The sequence below is a fragment of the Alnus glutinosa genome, chromosome 10, assembly GCF_958979055.1.
Source record: "Alnus glutinosa chromosome 10, dhAlnGlut1.1, whole genome shotgun sequence".
Classification (NCBI taxonomy): Eukaryota; Viridiplantae; Streptophyta; class Magnoliopsida; order Fagales; family Betulaceae; genus Alnus; species Alnus glutinosa.
The window spans coordinates 27,398,429-27,423,260 of NC_084895.1; the positions used below are offsets into that span (position 1 = coordinate 27,398,429).

General features: G+C 35.9%; 2 protein-coding genes across 27 annotated transcripts in view; both read left to right on the forward strand.

The window, feature by feature from the left end:
* The first annotated feature begins 216 nt into the window (after positions 1 to 216).
* Positions 217 to 24,832, forward strand: part of LOC133879391 (putative disease resistance RPP13-like protein 1) — a 59,573-nt gene continuing 34,957 nt past the window's right edge. The window contains exons 1-10 of one of the 10 annotated variants that reach the window (XM_062317932.1): positions 217 to 4,099; positions 4,317 to 4,486; positions 4,854 to 4,955; positions 5,027 to 5,359; positions 5,512 to 5,671; positions 5,855 to 5,947; positions 6,423 to 6,752; positions 7,216 to 7,328; positions 7,435 to 7,612; positions 8,387 to 8,723. In XM_062317932.1, coding sequence (XP_062173916.1) covers positions 368 to 4,057 — 3,690 coding nt within the window. In that variant the 5' untranslated portion in view covers positions 217 to 367 and the 3' untranslated portion in view covers positions 4,058 to 4,099; positions 4,317 to 4,486; positions 4,854 to 4,955; ... (5 more) ...; positions 7,435 to 7,612; positions 8,387 to 8,723. Of the gene's footprint in view, positions 4,100 to 4,298; positions 4,487 to 4,853; positions 4,956 to 5,026; positions 5,360 to 5,511; positions 5,672 to 5,854; positions 5,948 to 6,422; positions 6,753 to 7,215; positions 7,329 to 7,434; positions 8,724 to 24,832 lie in introns of those variants that run through there. The other 9 variants (XM_062317931.1, XM_062317935.1, XM_062317937.1 and 6 more) reach the window with 9 other exon arrangements.
* LOC133879392 (putative disease resistance protein At3g14460) overlaps positions 11,727 to 24,832 on the forward strand; it is a 154,108-nt gene continuing 141,002 nt past the window's right edge. For 2 of the 17 annotated variants that reach the window (XM_062317957.1, XM_062317958.1), the window contains exons 1-2: positions 11,727 to 15,545; positions 16,102 to 16,370. In XM_062317957.1, coding sequence (XP_062173941.1) covers positions 11,811 to 15,488 — 3,678 coding nt within the window. In that variant the 5' untranslated portion in view covers positions 11,727 to 11,810 and the 3' untranslated portion in view covers positions 15,489 to 15,545; positions 16,102 to 16,370. Of the gene's footprint in view, positions 15,546 to 15,803; positions 15,955 to 16,101; positions 16,371 to 17,152; positions 17,232 to 17,747; positions 17,981 to 18,346; positions 18,447 to 18,519; positions 18,760 to 18,962; positions 19,114 to 19,679; positions 19,899 to 19,988; positions 20,197 to 20,573; positions 20,704 to 21,037; positions 21,209 to 21,419; positions 21,523 to 21,597; positions 21,931 to 22,526; positions 22,901 to 23,376; positions 23,811 to 24,832 lie in introns of those variants that run through there. The other 15 variants (XM_062317943.1, XM_062317945.1, XM_062317950.1 and 12 more) reach the window with 15 other exon arrangements.

A 24,832-nucleotide genomic window follows, 5' to 3' on the forward strand; every position in this document is an offset into this window, starting at 1 on the left:
TTGGACTCAAAATCCAAATCTACTAGTTGAATAGATACCCATGTGACCGTTGTCGGGATGGTTCGAGGCATTTGGCTTGATGTCTTCCACGAAATAGGATGGCACATGCATGAATATCTATCCTCAGAACGACTTTTCAATTCGTTATGTAATAAAGGTGGCGGACTAAATTGACTCAATGCCCACCTTCATTTCCTTTGGATTTCTTCCATTGCAATTTGCAAAGAAGAGACAAAATGGGTAGGGCCGTGAGAGTGTGAGTCCATTGGCCGTTTCCTAAACATAGCTTGCATTGCAGTCTCATTTTGCTCTGCTGTTTTCGATCACCTTCCTTAATTCGTTTCCTTCGACTTGCAAAGCAGGAAACATGGCTGAGATTGCAGGCATATTTCTCTCTCCCTTCCTCCAAACGTTTTTTGAAAGAATGGCGTCTCGCGAGTTCGTCGACTTCTTTCGACAACGAAAACTCAATGATGGGCTCTTAATGAGGTTGAAGATGACATTGCTATCCGCGAATGCAGTGGTTGAAGATGCGGAGGACAAGCAATTTACAAAGCCTGATGTGAAAGTGTGGCTTGATGAGCTGAAAGACGCTGTTTATGATGCAGAGAATATCTTGGACGAGATTGCTACCAAAGACTTGCAACGGAAGTTGGATGCTGAATTTGGAAACACTGCCTGTAAGGTACGCAACCCCATCTCTACTTCTCGTTTTGTCAAGGAAGTAGAAAGTAAGATAAAAGAGCTACTTGACAGACTTGATTTTTTAGTAAAACAAAAGGAGAATATAGGTCTAAGAGGAGGTGTTGGAGGGAATCCATCAGAAAGATTGCCCACTACTTCTTTGATTGAAGAATCTAGTATTTGTGGTAGAGATTTTGAAAAGGAGACAATAATTAACTCGTTACTGTCTGATGATGCGAGTGGCAGTGAGATAGGTGTGATTGCCATAGTCGGCATGGGAGGAATAGGAAAGACCACCCTTGCTCAGTTAGTATATAATGATAACAGGGTGAAGGAGCACTTTGACCTCGAAGTATGGGTTTGTGTTTCGGATGATTTTGACGTATTTAAGGTAACGAAAACAATTGTTGAGAGAGTAACTTCAACAACTTATGATACTAAGGATCTAGACCGACTTCAAATTTTACTCAGAGAGAAATTGATGAAGAAGAAATTTCTACTTGTTTTAGATGATGTTTGGAATAAAAAATATGTTGATTGGGAGCTCCTAAGCAATCCCTTTAAATTTGGGGCACAAGGAAGTAAAGTCGTCATAACAGCATGCGATTCCGAGGTTGCAAGAGTCATGTTCGCTAGTGAAACTCATCGTTTAATGGAGTTACCCAAAGAAGATTGTTGGTCGTTATTTGCAAAATATGCATTCCACAATGGTAACTCTGATGCACGTCTCGAGTTAGAAGCACTAGGAAGACAAATTGTTGAAAAGTGCAAAGGTCTACCTTTAGCAATCAAGGCGATTGGGGCTCTATTGCGGTCTAAATTAGACGTTGATGAGTGGGATAAGGTATTGAGAAGTGAATTATGGAATTTGCCAATTGAGGAGACAGGCATCCTTCCTGCTCTAAGATTAAGTTATAAATATCTTCCGTCACATTTAAAGCGATGCTTTGCATACTGCTCTATATTTCCAAAGGATTATGCTTTCAAGAAAGATCAATTAGTCTTATTATGGATGGCAGAAGGTTTCTTGCCGCAACTCGAAAACAAAACAATGGAAGAAGTTGGTGGTGATTTCTTTCTTACTCTTGTATCAACATCATTATTCCAACAATCAAGTGGTGATGAATATATAATGCATGATCTTGCAAACGATTTAGCAAAATTTATATCTAAACAATTCTCTTTAAGCCTTGAAGACGACTCTTCTCATGAAATTGGAAGCAAGACTCGCCATTTGTCCTATTTCTCCCAAAGTTTTGATATTAATAAGAAGTTCGAGGCCCTTCATAGGGGTAAGAGATTGCGCACTGTCATAGAATTAAATTTCTTTATGGACAGTTCGGTCTATAGGTATGGAACCCAATTTTTATTACCAATGATAAGATGCCTGCGGGTGCTCATTCTATCTCACTATGGGGACTTAAGTGAATTGCCAGATTCAATTGGCAAAATTATACACTTACGTTATTTGGACCTTTCTTCCACTTGGATTAAAAGGTTGCCTGATTCTGTATGTAAGTTGTGCAATTTGCAAACATTGAATTTATCCCATTGTAGGGATCTTGCTACCTTGCCAAGAGATATGCATCAACTCATTAATTTACGCCATCTTGATATTACTGGAGCTTACCGCATGAAGGATATGCCGTTAAAGCTGGGTAGACTAAAATGTCTTCAAACACTATCTACATTTATCTTAAGCAAAAATAGCACATCTTGCATTAGAGAGCTACAAAAACTTACAAATCTTCGAAGATCACTTTCTATTTTGGAGCTCCAAAATGTTGAATCTCCTACGAATGCTAAGTACATAAACACAAGGTATAGGAATTACCTTGAGCAGTTGGTATTGGCGTGGAATCGTGATACAAATACTTCAGATGGTCAAATAACTGTACAATTACAAATACTTGATAGTCTCAAACCCCATACAAATTTGAAAAGCCTTGCTATCAAGTATTATGGTGGTAAAAGTTTTTCGAATTGGGTAGGTCATCCTTCGTTCTCTAATATGGCATCTCTTCGTCTAGAAAACTGTAAATATTGTTGCAGCTTGCCACAACTTGGGCAACTGCCCTCTCTGCAGGACCTCTCTATTGTTGGGTTGGATGGAGTTGTTACAGTGGGCCGTGAGTTTTATGGCAGTGGGTCTTCTTCAATGAAACCATTTGGAGCCTTGAAAGTTCTAAGGTTGGAGAATATGTTAAAGTGGGAGAAATGGATTTCTTTTGACAATGAAAATGGAGGTGGAGCTTTTCCTCAACTTGAAGAGCTTTATATTTGCATTTGCCCCAAGCTAGCAAGAGGGTTGCCCGTCTATCTTCCTTGTTTAGCCAAACTTGAGATTCGTGAATGTCCCCAGCTGGTGGCTGCACTCCCTAGGGCTTACGCTCTATGTGAGCTGCTACTAATAAATTGTGATAAGGTTCTATTGAATGAATTGCCAACTGGAATAGAGAAGCTCGAAATTCAACGACTCGATGCACTAGAGTTTCTTTTCTGGGGTGGCCAACCGACACTAAAAACCCTAACCATTGAAAGTTGTAGGAAGTTAGAGCTCCCAACAAATGTTGACTATTCATCCATTGAAGATTTGATGTTGGACCGTTGTGATTCTCTCAAGTCCTTTCCACTAGATTTATTCCCAAAGCTCCGTCGTCTTGAAATCAGGGATTGTGGGAATCTAGAATCTCTTACAGTTCGAGAACAACATGAACAAGATCTACTCCTCTCACTGATAGACATCGACATCAATGGATGCCCCAATTTCGTATGTTTTCCAAAAGGAGGACTGTATGCCCCCAACCTTAAAGATTTTTGGGTCACCAATTGTGGAAGTCTGCTGTCACTACCTGAGAAGATGAACATGCTTCTTTCGTCTCTTGAGACATTGTCTATATATAATTGTCCAGAAGTTGAGTCGTTCCCTGACGGGGGCTTGCCGTCCAATCTGAAATTGATTGCCATCATCGATTGTGAGAAACTCTTTGCGAGTCGGACGGGTTGGGGTTTGCAAAATCTCTTGTCCGTTAGAACATTCAAAATCGGAGGCAAATATGAAGATATGGAGTCCTTTTCAGAGGTGGGGTTGCTGCCTGCCAATCTTACCTATCTTCGCATCGAATGCTTTCCAAATTTGAAATCTTTGGACAAGGAGGGCCTTCAACACCTAACGTCTCTTCAACGATTGTTGATCTCGAACTGCCCTGAGTTAAAGTGCATGCCAGAAGACGGGCTGCCTGCCTCCCTTTCTACTCTAAGGATCTACGAATGTCCTTTGCTGAAGAAAGAGTGGCAAACGAAAAAAGGAAAAGAATGGCGCAAGATTGCCCACATCCCCTGCAAATATATTGATGGAAACTTGATTAAATGAGCTGCCTCCACTTTCTTTTATAATATCAACTTTTACTGTCAGGTACTTTCTCTTTTCAATAAGCTAGTAATTATCAATATAATTTACCACATTTCTATTTTAATTTTGCTTAGCTGCTATCTCTGATGAAACATAGTGCTTTGTTTATTCTTTATTCATTTTTGTTTAATAATTATGTTTTGATTTGAAAACGAATTTCCAATTTAACCAAAACATCTCATATCAGTTGGGTTTTGAGCAGTGTTTGCCTTTTGAGCAGGTCATCTGGGGTGAATTACAAGCTCTGGGCTTTGTTAATTGTGCTGGTACAAACTGGGTTAAGAGTAGTTGATTATGCCATTTTGAGTTCATTAGCATGACATTGGCTCTACGGCACTAGTACGAGGTCGGGGTTGGTTGATGATGTGACGGGTTCAAGTCTCATGAAGGGTGAGTTATTTACAAATCCCATAAAGAAAAAATGTCTTCAACTAACATTGTTGCCATGATTTGAGCTAATGTACGTTTAGACAAAGAATACTTGATTTCTTTATTTTGTTTCAAGAGTTTCTTGTCAAAAGATTTGTTCACTTCTATCTAATATGCTTATTTATCTGAGTTTTTCTAAGAACTTTCATGATATCTTTTTTATTTTTCTGTGTTTATATCTGGTAGTTTGTGGAAGCAAAGTCTTGAATTTAGTTGGCAATTGCAATGGAATTAAAAATTAACTGATTATAAAGTTCTGTAGTTGATTCTTCTGCTTGTGAAATTCAATATTCTAGTAGCTCTTTTTATAACAATCTCTTTTTTGCAGCTCCTCTGAGAACTCTGAAATAGTGTAAATGTTCTGTTGGGATTTCTTTTTGCTTTGGTGGCATACTCCTCTGCTGCAGGTGTTCCAGTTGGTAGTACAAAGGTATATTTATTGGTCAGTGTCTCATTGTGCTCTTATGATTAATTTGTGTGATAATTTTCCTCTTTTTCCAGATTTTTGCATATAACTTGGTTACTGAAGACATTTGGTTCAGTCAATTGGTGAAGACACACCTTGGCCAACCTTTCGTGATAATTCTGCTATTGGGGATACTATGAATGGCTCGAAACAATTGCAACAAGAATCAAATGGTTGTGAATAGAATGCTAACCCAGCAGCTGATGATGGTGTCCAATGTGCTTTAATTGTTGGTGATTACAAGGAGGGAGTTGCAGATAGCATATCTGTCAATACAATGGCCGATTCTTTAGTTATTGCTCATGTATGTGTGCATCTTGTGGGAGAGCACGCAGGATCTATAAGTTGAGCGTTCACCTTACCTAAAGGTACTTTCAGATATTCATCTTAAAGAGCTTCATCTTTACTTTTAAAGAACATATCAATCTCTGTCAAAAGTTCAGAGATAAAGATGTAATTCTATCTTATTCACAATGTATTTTGAAGGACCCTCATTGAATAAGTCACTTTTCACTTGCAGGTGTTACTGCTATGGTAAATAATGATCACTTGAGCATTGTAAATTCCAGGATCCTGATCCTGATCCTGGAATTCTGGAAACAAACACGTGCTCTTCTCTGTAGCGTAAGTTTCATATCCCAATGAAGAAAATGCAAAGCATTGTTTACAATTTGTATTAGGTGAGATTTCATTAAACTATTTTCTATCAAATCCAAATAAAAACAATTTTTGTTGCTGACTATTTTCCCCCATTTCATACTTGTCTGTATTAGGGATAGAGGATGCTAGTCTATCTTATGAACTCATTGTTCACAATGTATTTTTGAAGGCTCTTTCATTACATGGGTCGTTTTCACTTTCAGGTTGTTTTTGCAATGATGAACAATGATCTCTTAGCATTGTAAACACCATGCCCCTTGAAATACTGAAAAGAAATCTCGCTCTTCTCTTTATGTGTAAGTTTCTATTGCTGTTGAAAAAATGTTTTCTTTTTGATATTGTAACGCATTGTTTAGAATTTATATTAGGTAAGAGTTCAATAAGTTTTTCTAGTTGCAAGATTTTCTGGAGATATTGCTTCTTTTTACAGCATATTTTGACCAGAATATCGGTACATTCTGATGATATTATTATAAGAAACCAACAATATACCTTGTGAAACTATATAAACACTAGGTTTTTGTTTCTGAATTTATTGTGAGGTTGACTTTTTGACATGATCTTGGCCTTTGTACTGTTGCCCAAAAAGTCAGACAAGCCAAATCAAACCTGTTTGTTCCTTTACTCTGCAATGATCGCTATCTCTATAGTAATAATTGTTTCCATCTCCAACAATTATAACAAAAGTTTCATGCATGTATTGATCATAAAGTTACCGCATTTACTATAATCTATTTATGCCTTTTCTTTTTAATCATCATCAATGAACAGTTTGCACAGAGAGAGGAATGGAATTTGCTCTGTGACATACTTGCTTCATCATGTAGACTTTTACCCACTTCCACCCCACTCATTCTACTCACTGGTATACTCAGAACTTGGTTAAAGAAGAAAAACAGGATGGAAGCAATTCAGTCTTGGGTCTCAGAGCACAAGCTGACCAGCATTGGCCAGTAATAATCCTCTTTCTCAATTAATATGTTCCTGTTTTTTACTAGTAGCTAATATAGGGGCCCTCTGGGCATCAGGAATTGGGGCATCACTAGCTTATTCACGTACAAGATCTCCCATGAAGCCAAGCCTTAGGCTTATTCATGCAAGGTAACTTCCATCTCTTCAAGATCTGAACTTCTTGAGCTATTCATCTAAAAAAACAGAGAAGTGAGCTTGTATGTGAGATACTTGTTATAGTATGACTTGTATTTCTCCAGTCATATGGTGGGACCCATCAACATTGAAAGAGACTTTTTAATTGATGACTTATGTGATGTAGTCCTAGTTGCCTTTGGAATCCTTTTCCTTGTGTCTTTCTTCTATGACTATAGAATTACAAAAAGTGAGTTCTGCATTTAAAACCTTAGACAAGTTCCTTTCTCCTCACTAGAAAGCAAAACTTTGTTTAGATGTTATGATACTCCCATGATTGTTCCCCAATGGGCTTAAAAATCAATATTTTGAAACCTGATGATCTGAGTACTTTCAGTTGTTTTCTTCACTCTTACCAAATTTTCCTTTCTTTTTTTTCCAACCGAACGTGTTTCAATGCTCTCATCATGGGATAAAGAGTTGCTCAGCAATCTCCAGAATCTGTCTCTGGTATCATGGACAGCAAATGAGCAGCTGTTTCAATATTAACAAGCAGCTACAGTAAAGCTAATGATCAAGACAATGTTGAATGTGAGATTTAATTAAAGACAGCACAGATTCCTTATAATATCTTGAGAACTTTTTTACATGAGTGGCTATCTTCTTAAAGCGATGATCCTTTCTTTGATGTGCACAGGCATGCTTCTCAAGATTGTAGCTTCAAGAATTTGTAGGCAAGCAGTTGGCAGACTCTTGGAAATCAAGGTCAACAATGGACCGGATGATTGTTGACAGTCCTGTCAGTCCGCTTCCAAATAGGATGCTGTCAAGTTATAAGCTCTCGTGCTTTGACAATAATAGTTTATAAACAGGCGGTAAGATAAACGGCCTTGGTTCTGCTCAATGCTTCCATGCCCCATTTTTTATTGCTGTTTGCAATCAGCCATGTATTATCATATCTGGAAATCAATGGAATCTCATTGTATGGATATTGAAATGAGATCAACATACATCATATAAGAGATCTTATTTTGTTTATTTATGACACTGGAAAATTTTAATTCATTTGATACATAGAACAATTCAATTTCCAAAAAATCTTTCTAAGATGGATGACTTTTCTATTTATTTCAATATGTGGATTCTGTTGACAAATATGTTTTATGCCTATGTTTTGAAAACTCTCGAACACAAGGTGTAGCAGTAAATGTTGATGATCAATCCAATTTTGGCTTGGTTGATGCCCCTTGATCATTTTATCAGGTGCTTTAATCGTGCATCTCTTTTCTTAGTAACTCTATCGACCTTCTATAACATGTTTATTTTGTGTTAGATATAATATGACATCTTTTTCCTCTTTTTCTTCTAGCCAAAATTTCCCGCTTCTCCAGTTACCATTCAACATGTTGTGAGGCCCTTTATGCCAACAACTAACTTCTCTTCCACTAAAAAATGCAGAGCTATCATATATTAAAAATTTGGCTTCTGCATTAATTGGTTTTCACCCTACATATAATAGCTACAATTATTATTATTCACTTAGTTGTTTTATGTTAATGTTGTTCCTGTTTGTGCTTACTCTGCCCCGCTCATCACAAGATCATTTTCGATGAAAAGATAATTCAATGAAATTTGGTGCATTATCACAGTGAAACGAATGATCAAGACAAGGCGGCAATGAAATTGAAGTAAAGAAGGGGCAGATTGCTTCTAGTCTAGTCTCTTAATTCCTGGAATAAAGAGCTTTTACTTGAATGGTTAAACTTCTTGTGAGAATGATCCATTTCTTCAGTGTACACAAGATTGGCTTCTCTAGATATGAGCTGCAGGAATTAATTTGGCTCTCAACAACAGCTTGACTGGCTTTCAATTAAATGCTATTTTTGGAAGCTGTTAGAGACGGAGATAGTTCTCAGAACATTGACCAACTATTGTTGATTGTTTTCTCATTTAATACTTGATAGTATTGACTCTCTCTCTCTCTCTCTCTCTCTCTCTCTCTCTCTCTCTTTCTCTTACTTGAAGTTTCTAGATTGTCATCTCTCTTTTTTCAGTGGCAACGCTCATGAAATGTCTCCTCCTTTTTAACATTCTCTCACTTGACCCTTGCGTCGCATAAATTTCATAAATTTCTTCTTATGGTATTAGTACTTAAATAATGACCATAACTTAATTTATTCTAATTTAGTCATTAAATACTCTCACACATAAATAATACTACACAAAAGTTAAGGTGATAAAACCATTATATAATGAGTCACACGCCATCCCTAATTTACTAGCAATTACGCTATGAATGAACTTCTGGGTCCAACTTTAAGTGGTGCACTTCTTTTTCTAGAATATTGTCATCTCTCTTTTTTCAAATGTAATTTCCATGAAATTTCTTTCTTTCATCCATTCACATTTGGCTCCTGCCTTTAGGCATAAACTTATTGATCGTAAACGCATTCGCATATTTTAAAATTATTATCCACATCCGTATATACAGATTAATAGTAATTGTTGCTAACCACATCCGCATCTACAGGCGGTTAATATCTCTCTGCATAGTGACGGAGGGAGGGGGGCCATCCCCTCCCAATTTTCAAGAAAAAAAATTATAAGGATGAAAAAAAAAAAAAAAACATTATTTTTAGCCCATTCTTAACAAATTATGTTGGCCCTACCCAATAAAATTTTGGCCATATAACTAAATTTTTGTTGGCCTTACCCAATTAAACCTAAAAAAAATCATTAATTTTCTAGTTCTAGGCCAGCGAGAACCAGTCGATGTTACATCTTGACACCTTATTTGAGAAATAACCTAGACGGTTTTATTCAATAACACTACAGTAGAGCCGGAACAGAGTTAGGTGATTCAATTGCAAGAATTAAATCGCCAGTTTAGTGAGCATGCGGTGGAGTTGCTTATTCTTGGCTCGGCTCTTGATTCTTGAGCCACACGTAAATCTTTTAGAATTGATGATATTTGTCAGTTAGTAAACAAGTTTTATCCGCAAGACTTTACTGATCTTGAAAATGAACAGCTAGAAATAGAACTTAACTATTATAAGCATAATGTAGTTCAACATTCGAGTTTCCAAGCATTGCTAAATATTTCTGAATTTTGCAAATTATTGGTTAGTACCAGAAAATCAACTATCTACCAACTTCTTTTTCAAGTTATTGTACTTATGCTTACTCTTCCCGTTTCTACCACAACTACAGAACGAGCATTTTCAGCTATGAATATTGTCAAAACTAGGCTTCACAACAAAATTGAATATGAGTTTTTTTATGGATTCTTTAATGGTGTAAATTGAAAGAGAAGTTGCTACAACAATTATTATAGATTCGCTAAATGATTTTCGGGATTCAAAAAAACGACGGGTTCCATTTTGATAGATGTTTTAGATGAAATTTGATGTATTATGAAACACTTATTTTGTATATTTTCTTTTGTTAATTTATTTAATTTTTTTTTTTGTCAAAACTGAATTGATGCTAATTTCGTCTTTATATATTTATTTCATCTTCAATCTTAATATATTTCTTATTTATGCTTTGAACCCGATCCCTATTTTAATATGTTTGTAACTCATGCTTTGGCGGCTTGGCCCTGCCCAAAATACTTTCTGGCTTCGTCCCTGTCTCTACAAGTACACTCCTACCGAAGAGGATTCGATTTCCTTTAGAGAAATGAATGTCTTAATTTAAACATTTATTGAAGGATATCTTGGTAAACTATACACCCATTTCCAGAATATAACCTTCTTTATTTTAAATGAAATGAATAATATTCATTTCATAGTTATAATTTAAAGTTGATGTATTTTATTGTATATATTTTGTACTTTTCTCTACAAAGATCACCACACGGAATCTTTCACTTTTGGTTCTTTTGTTTTTTTTATATATATATATATATATATATAAATTCATTTGTTCATACAAAATCCAAATCTACTAGTTGAAAAGATACCCATGTGACCGTTGTCGGGATGGTTCGAGGCTAGAATGTTCCCTGATGTCATCGATTAAAAAAGGGTCACCAAAATGCCAAGACTCTTGAACTCCATTGTATATTTCATTTTTGTACCCGAAGAGGAAAGAATCCTTTAATTTCCCCCTTTTTTTTCCCCTATGAACCGAAAAAAGAAAAAAAAGAAAGATGTAGTCTCCACTTATGTCATACTGACTAATAAACGAGACATGTTTTAAGTGATTAATATTTTTATTTTTTTTAAAATAATTAACATGATAAACCACTTTAAACACAACATTCAGTGTGACATATGAACCGAATAAATGAGTATAAAGTTTAACATTACTCATAATTCAAATATCCATAAATAAACAATTTTTTCTTTTTTCTTTTTTTGAAAAGGAGGACTAACAAGTATCAATTGGTGGCTTGCCATGTCCATCCATCTTTTTGTAACAGAAGCATCTTTTTATAACATTACTCGTAAGTTTCTTTTTTTGTGAAGGTTTCAAGAATCTGAATTTTAGATAAAGGTTTACGATCGTTCGGTAACGACTTGAGCTTCGTTGTAAGTTTATAAAAATGGGTGTCAAATAAATGTCCCTATATATCAAAGTATAGTTATTTGGGATTTATATTAGTGCCACTATTTTGGGTATTGTGTAAGGTGCAATACATTTTATTTGGATTGTTTATTTCAAATGGATAGCAAATCTCAATCAAATAATTTTTCTTTCTCACGTAAAATAAATACCAATATATAAGAGATATGTAGAGGATGTATTAAATTTATTTCCTTTGATTTCTTCCATTGCAATTTGCAAAGAAGAGACAAAATGGGTAGGGCCGTGAGATATTTTTAACTTCACATCAATCGCCCACATTCATTTCCTTTGATTTCTTTCGACATTCAAAGAAGAAACACGTGGGTAGGGCCATGTGCGTCCATTACTCTTTTTGGCTTTTTCATTAGCTTGCGCCATTCCTATATATATGTTCTTGGGTGTAAAAAGCTAAAGACACCTTGCATTCCAGTCTCATTTTGCTCTGCCCTTTGCAATCATCTTCCTTCGGTTCCTTTGATCATTTCCAAACAAGATAACAACATGGCTGAAATTGCAATTGCAGCTGCAGGCATGTTTATCTCTCCCACTGTCCAAGTGTTTTTTGAAAGAATGGCGTCGGGCGACTTCATTGACTTATTTCGAGGACGAAATGTACTTGATGACAGGCTCTTAACGAGGTTGAAGATAAAATTGCTGTCCGTGAATGCAGTGCTTATGGATGCGGAGGACAAGCAATTTACAAGGCCTGATGTGAAAGTGTGGGTTGATGCTGTCTATGATTCTATCTATGATGCTGAGCAAGTCTTGGACGAGATTTCTACAAAAGCCCAGCAACGCAAGTTGGATGCTGAATTTGGAAACTTTGGAAGTAAGGTACGCAACTCCATCTCTAGATCTACTTCTCGTTTTGTCAAGAAGGTAGAAAAACAGATAGAAGAGCTACTTGGCACACTAGATTTTCTAGTAGATCAAAAGGAGAATTTAGGTTTGAGAGAAGGTGTTGGAGGGAATCCATCAGAAAGACTGCCCACCACTTCTTTGGTCGATGAATCTGGTATTTTTGGTAGAGATGATGATAAGAAGGCAATAATTAACTCGCTGCTCTCAGATGGTGCAAGTGGCGATAAGACGGGTGTGATTGCCATAGTCGGCATGGGGGGAATTGGTAAAACTACCCTTGCGCAGCTTGTTTACAATGATGAAATGCTGAAGGACCATTTTGAGCATAAAGCATGGGTTTGTGTTTCAGATCCATTTAACGTGTTCATGGTCATGAGAACAATTATAGAGGCAGTAACTCGATCACCTTGTGATATTAAGGATAATTTAGATCAACTTCAAAATGATCTCAAGGAGAGATTGACAGGAAAGAAATTCCTAGTTGTTTTAGACGATGTTTGGGAGAAGAATAATGCCAAATGGGTGGTCTTACGTAATGCTCTTAAATTTGGGGCACAAGGAAGTAAGGTTATTATAACAACACGTGATCATGAGGTGGCAAGAATCATGGATGGTAAAGACCATCCTATAACGGATTTATCAAAAGAAGATTGTTGGTCACTATTTGCAAAATATGCATTCCCCAATGGTAACTTTAATGCATATCCACAACTTGAAGAAATAGGAAGCCAAATCGTAGAGAAGTGTAAAGGCTTACCTTTAGCAATCACGGCAATTGGGGCTCTTTTGCGGTCTAACTTATGTGTTAATGAATGGGATAAGATATTGAGAAGTGAATTGTGGGATTCACCAATTAAACATACAGACATCCTTCCTGCTCTAATTTTAAGTTATAAATATCTTCCGCCACCTGTAAGGCGATGCTTTGCATACTGCTCCATATTTTCAAAGGATCATGCTTTCAGAAAAGATGAATTAGTCTTATTGTGGATGGCGGAAGGTTTTTTGCCACAACTCCAAAACATAACAATGGAAGAAGTTGGTGATGATTACTTCCTTGCTCTTGTATCAAGATCATTATTCCAACGATCCAAGAGCAAAAAGTATGATGATGATAAATATGTAATGCATGATCTTGTCAACGATTTGGCAAAGTTTATATCTAAAGAGTTTACTTTATGCCACAAAGATGACAATTCTCGTGAAATTCTAAGCAAGACTCGTCATTTCTCTTCTTCTGAAAATTTTGATATTAAGAAGTTAGAGACCTTTCACGAATCTATGAAGTTGCGCACTATCATAGAGTTAGAATATTTAAAAGGTTTCTCAAATTTTTATTACAGATATGGAATCAAATTTTTATCACCGATGATAAGATGCTTACGGGTTCTTATTCTATCTGGGGGGATAAAGGAGTTGCCAGACTCAATTGGTAAATTTAAACATTTACGTTATTTGACCATTTTTGACACTCACATTGAAAGGTTGCCTGATTCGATATGTAAGTTGTGCAATTTGCAAATATTGAATTTATCACATTGTTACTGTCTTGCTGCCTTGCCAAGAGATATGCATAAACTCATTAATTTGCGTTATCTTAATATTGCTAAAACAGGGATAATGGAAATGCCGATAAATCTGGGTAAACTTAAATGTCTTCAGACATTATCTACATTTATCGTTAGCAATAGTGGATGTGGCATTGAAGAGTTAGGGAAACTTACAAATCTTCAGGGATCACTTTCTGTTTTGGAGCTCCAAAATATTGAATCTCCAATGGCTGCTAAGGGCAGAAACTTGAGGGATATGAAGTACCTTGAGAATTTGGTATTGGAGTGGAAAGGTGATACTAATGCTTCAGAAAGTCATAAAATCGTACTTGATAGTCTCTGGCCCCATTCAAACTTGGAAAGCCTCATTATCGAAGGCTATGGGGGCACAAGTTTTCCAGACTGGGTTGGGAATGCTTCATTCTCTAATATAGCATCTCTTCTTCTAGAAAACTGTAAATTTTGTGGTAGCTTGCCACCACTTGGGCAACTACCCTCTCTGCGGGACCTCTGGATTCTTAAGTTGGATGGAGTTGTTACGATAGATCGTCAGTTTTATGGCAGTGGATCCCCTTCGATGAAGCCATTTGGAGCCTTGAAATCTCTCTGGTTTTCTGTTATGTTGGAGTGGAAGGAATGGTCTCATTTTGAGGTTGAAAACGAAGGTCGAGCTTTTCCTAATCTTAGAGATCTTACGATTCGTGATTGCCCTAAGCTTACAAGTGGGTTGCCCGCCCATCTTCCTTCTTTAGCCGAACTTTCCATTGATAATTGTCCCCAGCTGGTGGCTTCAATCCCTAGGGCTTCTTCTCTATGTAAACTGGAGTTTACAGATTGCAATACGGTTCTATTAAACGAATCGCCGATTGGAATAAAAAAGCTTAGCATCAAAAGCTGTTGGAAGTTAGAGCTTCCAATCCACCTGAACTATTCATCCCTTGAAAAATTGACCTTGGACGGTTGTGGTTTTCTTAAGTCCTTTCCATTGTTCCCAAAGCTTCGCCGTCTGGAAATCTGGAATTGTGAGGATCTAGAATCTCTTACAGTTGGAGAACAACATGAACAAGATTTACTCCTCTCGCAGATAAAAATCAGTCTGTGCCCTAATTTTGCATATTTTCCACATGGAGGATTGCGGGCCCCTAACCTTAAAGATTTTACGATCAACGATTGTAGGAGTCTTCAGTCACTACCTGAAAAGATGCACATCCTTCTTCCCTCTCTTGAGGAATTGTATATAGAAGATTGTCCACAAGTTGAGTCGTTTCCTGAAGGGGGCTTGCCTTCCAATTTGAATGAAATTTTCATCTACAATTGTGACAAACTCTTTGCGAGCCGGTTGGGGTGGGGTTTGCAAACTCTACCGTATGTCAGAAGATTCTCAATCAGTGACAAATCTGAAGATGCGGAGTCCTTTCCAGATGAGGGGTTGCTGCCTACCAATCTTACCAATCTTTTCATCGAGCATTTTCCAAATTTGAAATATTTGGACACGAAGGGGCTTCAACACCTCACTTCTCTTGAAGAATTGGAGATCAGTTACTGCCCTAAGTTAGAGCGCATGTCAAAAGATGGGCTACCTGCCTCCCTTTCTACTCTAAGGATCTTGAACTGCCCTAAGTTTGAGTGCATATCAGAAGATGGGCTGCCTGCCTCCCTTTCTACTCTAAGTATCTACGATTGTCCTTTGTTGGAGAAAGAGTTGGAAAGGAAAGAAGGAGAAGAATGGGTCAAGATTGCTCACGTCCCCAACAAATATATTGGATGAGCTAAGAGTCCAGCAAGAGTCTCCACTTTCTTTCATAATATCCACTTTTACAGTCAGGTACCTTCCTTTTTCAGCCAACTAATTGTATATGCCAATGTACTTTAAACCATTTCTATTTGAATTCTTCTTAGCTACTACCTCTGATGAAACATAATGATGTGTACTCTTGTTTATTCTTCCTTTATTTTCCTTTAATAATTATGCTCTGATCGAAGTCATTTGTCTAATTTAACCCATCCAAAATCAGAAAAGAATTAAAAGCCCAAAAGAGTTCAAATTAGTTGGGTTCTAAGTGGTGTTTTGCCTTTTGGGCAGGCCATCATATAATGAAATACAAAATCAATAGGCTTTGTTGATTGTGCTGGATCAAACTCTACACATTTTTCAGCATCTTCTTCTCAATTGCTTGTCATTCTCTTCCAATTGGCTTTGTTGATTGTTCCGGATCAAATTGGGTAAATTAAGGGTACTGGTTCTGCCATTTTGAGTTCACTAGCATGAGTTACTTATTTTCTCCATTAAATAGAATAGAAAGCTATAATTTCCATATGACAAGACTGAATAATTTGCTCTGTGACTACTTTGTCTAATGGTTTTCATTTTGCTGCATCAGGAGAACATCGAGAGAACATAATTTCTTCATTTCCAAACGGAATAAATATCTATGAACCCCCATCCTTCATTGTCATGGATATGCTCTTTCTCTTCATACTCACTATCTTTCCCGTGTTCATTATTGCTGACCTAACATCCGACAAGAAAGCCCTCCTTGATTTTGTTGCTAATATCCTTCATGCCCGAAAACTCAATTGGAATTCTGCGTTGAATAGAATAGAAAGAAAATGAACCAAAAGCACCAAAGAACTTGCTTAATGGCAACTTGTAAGGGTACTTTCCTCTTGTTTTTTCTTCCTTTATTTTCGTTTAATAATTCTGTTTTGATTTGAACATGAATTTCCAATTTAACCAATAAAATAAATAAATAAATAAAAATCATCTATCAGATTCAGATTATTGATCTTAAGGGGAAAATAATTTGTCATGTTTTCTTTTTTAAGTTGCATATGGATACAACAACAATCTTGATGTGGTTAAGGGTTATCAAGTGATTATTTCCTAAAGTGAGTTGTGAGTTCAAATCCCCATAAGAAAGCTTGCCTGTGGACATGCACCATCCCTTCAAACTTAAGACTAAGGCCACAGGTGGTGCAGGGAGAAATAGATTTTGTTGTTGTTAACCTAGTGCCACCCCACCTTTTTCCTCAGAACAACTTTGCTGCTTAGTGTTGGATAGTTAGAAATATCCTCTATTAATCACCCATGTGCAGTAGGGGGTGGTGAACTTTGCTGCTTTATGGTCTTCATTTATGGTTAAATTTATGAATTCTATTTTAGCTTTGAAAATCTGAACATAAAGGGCTTGTTACTTATCCCAAAAATAACTAACTTCAAAACATTTCAACTTTATATCACATCAATAATTTTTTATTATTATTTAAATAAAAAAATTTACTACAATACAAATTTTTTTCACTTTTCTATACAAATTATTTTTACTTTATATCACATCTATCAATTTTAACTCCCACTACCAATTCCCCTTCCCTTTCCCTTCCCTTACCAAACAAGCCCAAAGAGCTTTTACTTGCTTGCTTTGGATGCAGTGGCTGTGCTAAGGTCCTGACACTCCGGTTAAATGGATGCCCCATTTGTAGGCAATTTGTATTTGGTGTTTTGTGTTTGGTATGTAGAGCATTTTAGTAGTTCTATCTATATTCATTCTATAACATGTTTATTTTGTGTTAGATATAATATGACCTGTTTTTCCTCTTTATCTGTTGTGATGCCAAAATTCCCTGCTCCTCCTGTTACCATTTAACCTGTTGTGATGCCCTTTATGCCAAACAACTAACTTCTCTTGCAATGAAAAATGCAGAGCTATCATATATTAAAAATTTGGCTTCTGCATTAATTGTTTCAACCTATGTGCTACAATTATTATTCACTTTGTTGTTTTATGCTAATGTTGTTCCTGTTTGTACTTATTTTGCCCCAGCCCACCAACAAACTATCATCACATGCAAATTCAGCGAAGTGAAAATGAACATAATTAATGCTTTGTCTTCTTGTTTATTCTTCCTTCTTCTTTTTTTTTTTTTTAATAATTCTGTTTTGATTTGAACACAAATATGAAAAGAATTAAAAGCCAAAAAGATCTCATATCAGTTGGGTTTTGAGCCGTGTTTGCCTTTTGAGCAGGTCATCTGGAGTGAAATACAAGATGTACTTGTGTGCTCATAGCTTTGCTGCAGATGGTCAACTGCTCCTAGGCATTTTTTTTTCGCGTCTTCTCTTTATCAATTAATATGTCATCTTCAAAGAGTAGTTGATTTTGCCATTTTGAATTCATTAGCATGACATTGGCTCTGCAGCATTGGTACGGGATCAGGGTTGGTTGATGATGCGATGGGTTCAAATCTCATGGATCGAGGGTGAGTTATTTAGAAATCCCAAAAGGAAAAAAAAAAAAATGTCTTCAACTTACGCCTAGGCAAGAATACTTGATTTCTTTATTTTGATTCAAGAGTTCCTTGTGGAAACATTTTCACTCCTATCTAATATGCTTATTTATGTGAATTTTTTCTATAAGATTTCATGACTTCTTTTTTATTTTTCATTTTACTGTGTTTATATCTGGGTACCAATCAGCTTGCGGTAGCAACGTCTTGAATTTCTTTGGGAATTGCAATGAAAATTAATAATTAACTGGTTAAGTTCATTAAGTTCTGAAGTTGATTCTACTGCATGTGAAATTCAGTATTCTAGTGGCTCTTTTTATAACAATCTCTTTTATGCAGCTCCTCTGAGAACTCTGAAATGGTGAACGTTCTGTTGGGATGTCTTTTTGCTTTGGTCGCAAACTTCTCTGTTGCAGGTGTTCCAACTGGTGGTTCAGAGGTAAATTTATTGGTCAGTGTCTCTTTGTACTCTTATGATCAATTTGTTTGATCATTTTTCCCTCTTTGTCCAGGTTTATGTACACAACTTAGTTACTGAAGACAGTTTGATCAGTCAATTGGCAAAATTGACTGATACATCTTTCTCAAAAACCATATGGATTTGAAGAGAGTGTTGACCCAGCGTTTGATGATGATGCCCAACGTGCTTTAGTTGTTGAAGATTACAAGGGCCAAGGGGGTAGTTGCACAATGCATATCTGCAAGTAAAATGACTGATGCTTTTGGGGTGCATCCTTTTGCAAGAGCTAAAGGTAGTTCACATATTTATCTTGAAGAGCTACATCTTTTACTTTATGAAGATATGTAAAAACATCAGAGATAAAGATGCTATCCTATCTTAAAAATTGATTGTTCAGAGTCTATTTTGAAGGACTCTCTAGATGCATTCATCGTGAAGTTATTCGTCTACTACAATCTATTTATGTTTTTTTTTTTAATCATTATCAACTTTCAGTTTTCACTGAAAAGAATGGAGTATGCTTTGTGACACTCTGGCTTCTCAACTCATGATTGCTGGTGACACATTTGCCGCTACTCATATGTGAACGAGAAATATTGATGAAACAATGGAAATTTGGTCAAGTAGTTCTCAAACTGAACACAAAGGCAAGCTTGGTCCTTTACAGATACATTTAGACTTGTATGCTCTTTCACTGAAGGCTCATTCGCTTTTGTTGTTTCATTAAGATTTGATGGAAGAGACTATTTTTCTTGCCTAGGAATTTGGACAAAAGCAACTCGGTGCGTTTTTGTGTATGCTTGTTGAGAAATATCCTGAAATTTTAGCAAGTCAATGGCTTTTAACAGTGGCTTTAAACTTTTGGACTCTGATGAGTTGCTACCTGAACTTGTGATATTAAGGGATCATATTACACTTTCTACAGAACTCTGTATGCGTTTTTGGTAATATCTTTAATTTAGTGATGGAACCCGAGTGCTTGCTGTTTGAAATTCCTTGTTGTTTCTTTTCTGTTACATTTTTGGCATGTTATTTTTCATTTTGTTTTTCACTTGATAATTAGAACAATCCAGTTTCCATCTAATCTATCAAAGATGGATGACATTTCTAGTTATTCTAAGAATAGCGCAGAATCATATGGTAAATTCAATTCTCTCTTGAATATATATATATATATGGTTTATGTTAATGAATTTTCTGTGTTTGTTGCAGAGAAATACGCTAGGGCTATAGGTCTTCTTTTCTTCTACTAGAGTAGAGAACTAAATATTGATGGTGACTTTTGTGTGTAGCCTCAAACTCCTCTACTGGAGTTTGTGAAGGTATTCAAAGCAATGGGTCAGGCTTGGGATTTGATCAGGTATTATGTAACCTTTTGAGGCCAAGGATGTTGCTGATGGAGGACAGATTAAGACCTATGAAACCTTTCTGGTGCGTTGCAGGGAACACCCTTTAGATGTTAACTTCTCCGTGATGTTTATCAGGAATTAAACTGAAATTTTGGTTTACAAACTGAAACAGGGGACCAAGTTATTGGTATTCAGTTGAATGATGCTTTTTCAATGGCATCTCTCCTGGTGTTGTGGTGTGCCTTGAATCAAGTAAAGTAGGCCCAGCTGTGTTGGAGTTGAGTTGGCCGACTCAACTATCTCCAAGTCCTCCTAGGTGTAGGAGTTTTGGAAGCTTATAAAAGGGCATGTAATGTTCAGAATTTTATGGGGTGCAAAACGTGAGTAGCAGCGTGTGTGCAATGTTATAGTGAGAATTGGGTGTATTGGAGCTTTGGATTTTGAATGATTTTTTTTCTACTATGTTTTGTACTTCATTTTCATAATGAATTTCTTCGTTATTACTTCCGCCAGTGGACGTAACTCATATTGAGGGAACCACATAAATCTTGGTGTCGTGTGGAATTGATTTAATTTTACTTTTTTTTTTTTTCTTTTTTTTTTTTTCATCTCACATGTCTCGAAAAATATGATAAATTTCCTAACACCTAACAATCCTGCTCTTCTTTAAAACTTACCCTTGCTGTTACGTTTCTCTTCTTTATACAAACTATGCTGGGAATTAAGCACCCCGAAAAATGTTTTCTTTTCTTGAAAGTTGACATAGATGAGGCTGGGGAGGTGGCTGCTCAATGAAAAATTGACACAGTTCTGTCCTTTTTCCTTTTAAAAACGGCAAGGAGGTGGACAAGGTTGTTGGAATAGACCCAATTGCACCACTCACGCAGGTAATATAGATGTGACCTAAAATCTTGTACTTGTTAAAAAAAAGAAAAAGAAAAAAAAAAAGCAGAGAATATGAGTTCTCTACTTCTCTTTGTGTCATTGTGTTCTATTATATCTGGGTTTTTAAAATTATCATTAAATTTGTGATAGTTATTATTGAATTTTAATCCAATAATAATTTTAAAAGTCACATGACATTTGAGAAGACAATACAATGAGGACTCTAATCCTCCTTATAGCATTATTCAAAGAAATGTTACACATCCATACTTTGTCTATCTCTATACAAGAAATAAGCAAACTATTGAATATGTGGAATCACATGAAACCATCCAGGAACAAGAAGCACTAGAATTCATATTCTGATCCATAAGATTTTTCCAGCGGTGACATGCAAGAGAGAGAAAAGAGACAGAATTTACGTGGTTCGGTCTATGACTTACGTCCACAGGATAAAGCTCAAAGGGCTACATTGTGCTCAATAACTTGTTTGTCTACAATACAAAGGTACCTATTTATAGCGTTTAGAGTAAATACAAATATGTTAATACAATAAACCCGTAAATAGAGAATATTACAATATCAATCAAATATAAAATATACGAAAAATATATATTCTAACATTTTATCTGTTATATTAATTTTCTGAATTTGATTCTGTTGCCTATGAAATTGAGTATCCTAGCAGCTTTTTTTTATAACCATCTCTTCTATGTAGTTCCTCTAGAAGCTCTGAAGTGGTATAAACGTCCCATTGGTGTCTTTCTTTGCTTTGGTGGCAAGCTCTTCCGCCTGCATGTGTTCCAGCTGGTGGTTCAGAGGTGTATATTTATTGGTTTGTCTCTCTTTGTGCTCTAGTGATCAATTTGTTTGATCATTTTTACCTCTTTGTCCAGGTTTCTACGCACAACTTATACAAGTTTGTCAATCTCTAGTGTTAACTTTGCTACTGGGGATACTGCCGATTGTTCAGAACAATTGCGACAAGAACCAGATGGGTTTGAGGAATGTGTTGACACAGCATTTGATGATGATGTCCAATGTACTTCAACTGTTGGAGATTACAAAGGGACAGTTGCACAAGGAATATCTGGAAATAAAGTGGCAGATGCTTTAGTTTTTGCTCACATTGAGAGCACGCGTGATATCGATGCTTAAAGATGAGCCTTTCACCTTACGTAAAAGGTAGTGAGGTTGAATTACACAGGCCCTTCTGCAAAACTCAACAGGTAGTTCTTCAATAATATGACTCTATAAGTGATAACAATGTCACTGTTGCACATAGCATTTTCTGTTTATTGATTGAATTACGGCTCAACCATATTACAAGTTGGGCATGAAGAACAACATACATGAAAAATAGTTGGTACAGTTGCCTAATTTCTGCCCAGAATAATTTTTACCAACAAGTATAATAGAAAATTGTTCTATGTCTTTTGGGGCTTGTATTTTCTATTACTGTCTACAATTAGGCATGTATAATCATATCTGGGAATCAGTGTAATCCCATTGCATGGTTATTGAAATGAGGTCAACAAACATCGTCTAAGAGATCTGGATTTTGTTTATTTATTATACTGGATGATTTAATAAACTTGATAAGTAGAGAAATTCAATTTCCATAAAATCTTTCTAAGATGGATGACTTTTCTAGTTATTTTAGCAATTTTTATTGGGAAAACCCTATTATCTAAGAGAGATGAGTTTTTATGACCTTTTTTTCCCTCTTTCTCTTCTAGCCAAAAGTTTCTCACTCCTGTTTCCACTTAACCTGTTGCAAACTTGCCCTTTAATATTCCAACTTCTCTTGCACTGAAAAATGCAGAGCCATCATATATGCTGAAGTTGTTCCTGTTTGTGCTTTGCTTTGCCCTAGGCCACCAATGGCCTATCATCACAAGAATTCTCAATGAGACATCAAAAACCTGCGTGCAAATTCAGCGGAGAAGTAAAAAAGGGGCAGATTCCTTCTGGTATCTAATTCCCGGAATAAAAGGCATCATTTTATTTATTTATTTATTTTATTTTTTAATTGAAGGAGAAAATTTTCCTTCCATTTCTATCCAAATCTTAAGCATTTGCATAAAAAACAGATTGTTTAAAAAATGCATTGTTTCTTGAAGGAGTATGTACAGTAAAGAAGGGGTAGCTCAATTAGCTAAATACCACATCTAATAAAGTGGAAATAATTAGTTGGAATCTTTCTTTTCTCAATTCTTTGAATCAATTTTGTGTATCCATCTTTCAATTTTTTTTAATTTCATTCATTCGTTAAGATTTTTTGTTAAATCATGTCAAGATTTCTCAAATACCCCTGTTTTTCCTCTCATCCAGTTGGCTATGTTCTTTTCTATTAAGACAAGCCTCAATTACTCTAGCTAAGTTGGGTTATGTGCTGCTTTTTTTCTCCGTGTCTTATGTGCCAAGGTTGCTGGGGTTGCATCCCCATATTTTGGTGGTTGTTGTTCTTTTTTTTTTTTTGGATGAATAAAACTTTCATTAACCAGATTCAACAGAACAACTCTCCAGTTAAAACTGGATCCTAGTCCTAAACAGGGACAAACCCCCCAAAAAGGAACAACAATCAAAACACTGCTATATTTTGGTGGTTGTTGTGATCTTTTCCCCTTTTCAAGTGATTTTATTTACAAGGTTTCTTCTCTTTCACCAACTAGGTATTTCATAATACACTCGAGGAAGGCACTGCTCAATGGCATTAGCCCAGCTCAAAATCGAATTCAAATACAACATGAAATATTAGTGTGAGGAAATAAGAGTGTGTGTAGCATTACTCAGAAAAATTCTGTCAATTCAATTTCTAAAAGTATCATGTATCATTTAGCATGTGTGAAGTACACGTTTTTTTATTACTTTAAAAAACATGTGTTTTACACATGCTTAATGGACACATGAAGCGTTTAGAGAGAGTATTGGAGGAACTCATACTACTCAGTTTGTAAGAAATTTATATCTAAACGAATATGCTTCTCAAACAAATTTTTAGAAGTTGCTAGTGGATGTACTCCTCGGGACATTGATAGTACGGGTGTCAATTTGTGTTCGAGTGTTGAGTTAGAGTCATATCGAGATATAAATATAATACTATATATGTCAATCTCAATCGGATCCATTTAACTAAACGAGTCAGACCTCTCAACTCTATTCTACTAATTTTAAACTTCTTTCTTATAAAACAAAACTTTCTCACTTTCTTATTAAAAAAAAAAAAAAATCAAACTTGTTTCTTATATCACATCAACCACATTTCATTACTATTAAAATAAACTTCTCCCACAATCTTTACTAAACAGGACCATTGATTTCACTAACATAAATATAAGACGACTGGTAAGACTTTAAGGTTCAACATTTTCTAGTACATACGCATAAAATAGGAAAAAATAATAATAATTTATTTAACACAACTATTTAACATGTTCCAATTTATAAGAATTAAACTTTATGAATTTTAAAATTTATTTAACATGTACGTGGGTGGGGTTTATACTGTTGAGTAAAAAAAATGTTGTCCAAAACAATCGTAGAAGTTCGAAATGTGGTTTCGGTCACCTCTAGGCTGGCCAAATGGGGGTGGCCGAGCCACGCCCATACTCAATGGTGGTTTTGGCCACCCCATTTAGCCACTTGGGGGTGGCTGAACCACCTCCATGTAAGGTTGGCAAAAAGGGTTCATGTGTCGGATTTGGGCAACCCGTTAAGAGTCAACCCTGACACGACCTGTTTTACTAAAAGGGTCAGACCTTTCGACCATAAAATAACCAATTTAAATAACGGGTTGGCACGACATGCCTTGTTTATTAAACGGGTCGTGTTGGGTTGACACAACCCATTTGACCTATTATATAATAATGTCTATAAAAGTAAAAATAAAAACACAAATATAAACTAAAAAAAATCATATTGTTTGAATAATCATATTACTCTACATTGAGTTGTTTTATGGTTTACTTGTTTTGATTCAACTTCAAATTCAAAAACTTGAAGAAAAAAAAACACTTGGCTAAATTTTTTTAGTCTTTGCTTTTTTAGTTCAAGTTCTAACTCAATAAAAGAAAAAAACTTGTTTTATCTTTTGTGAAATTTTTTTAGTTTAGTCTTTACTCTTTAGAT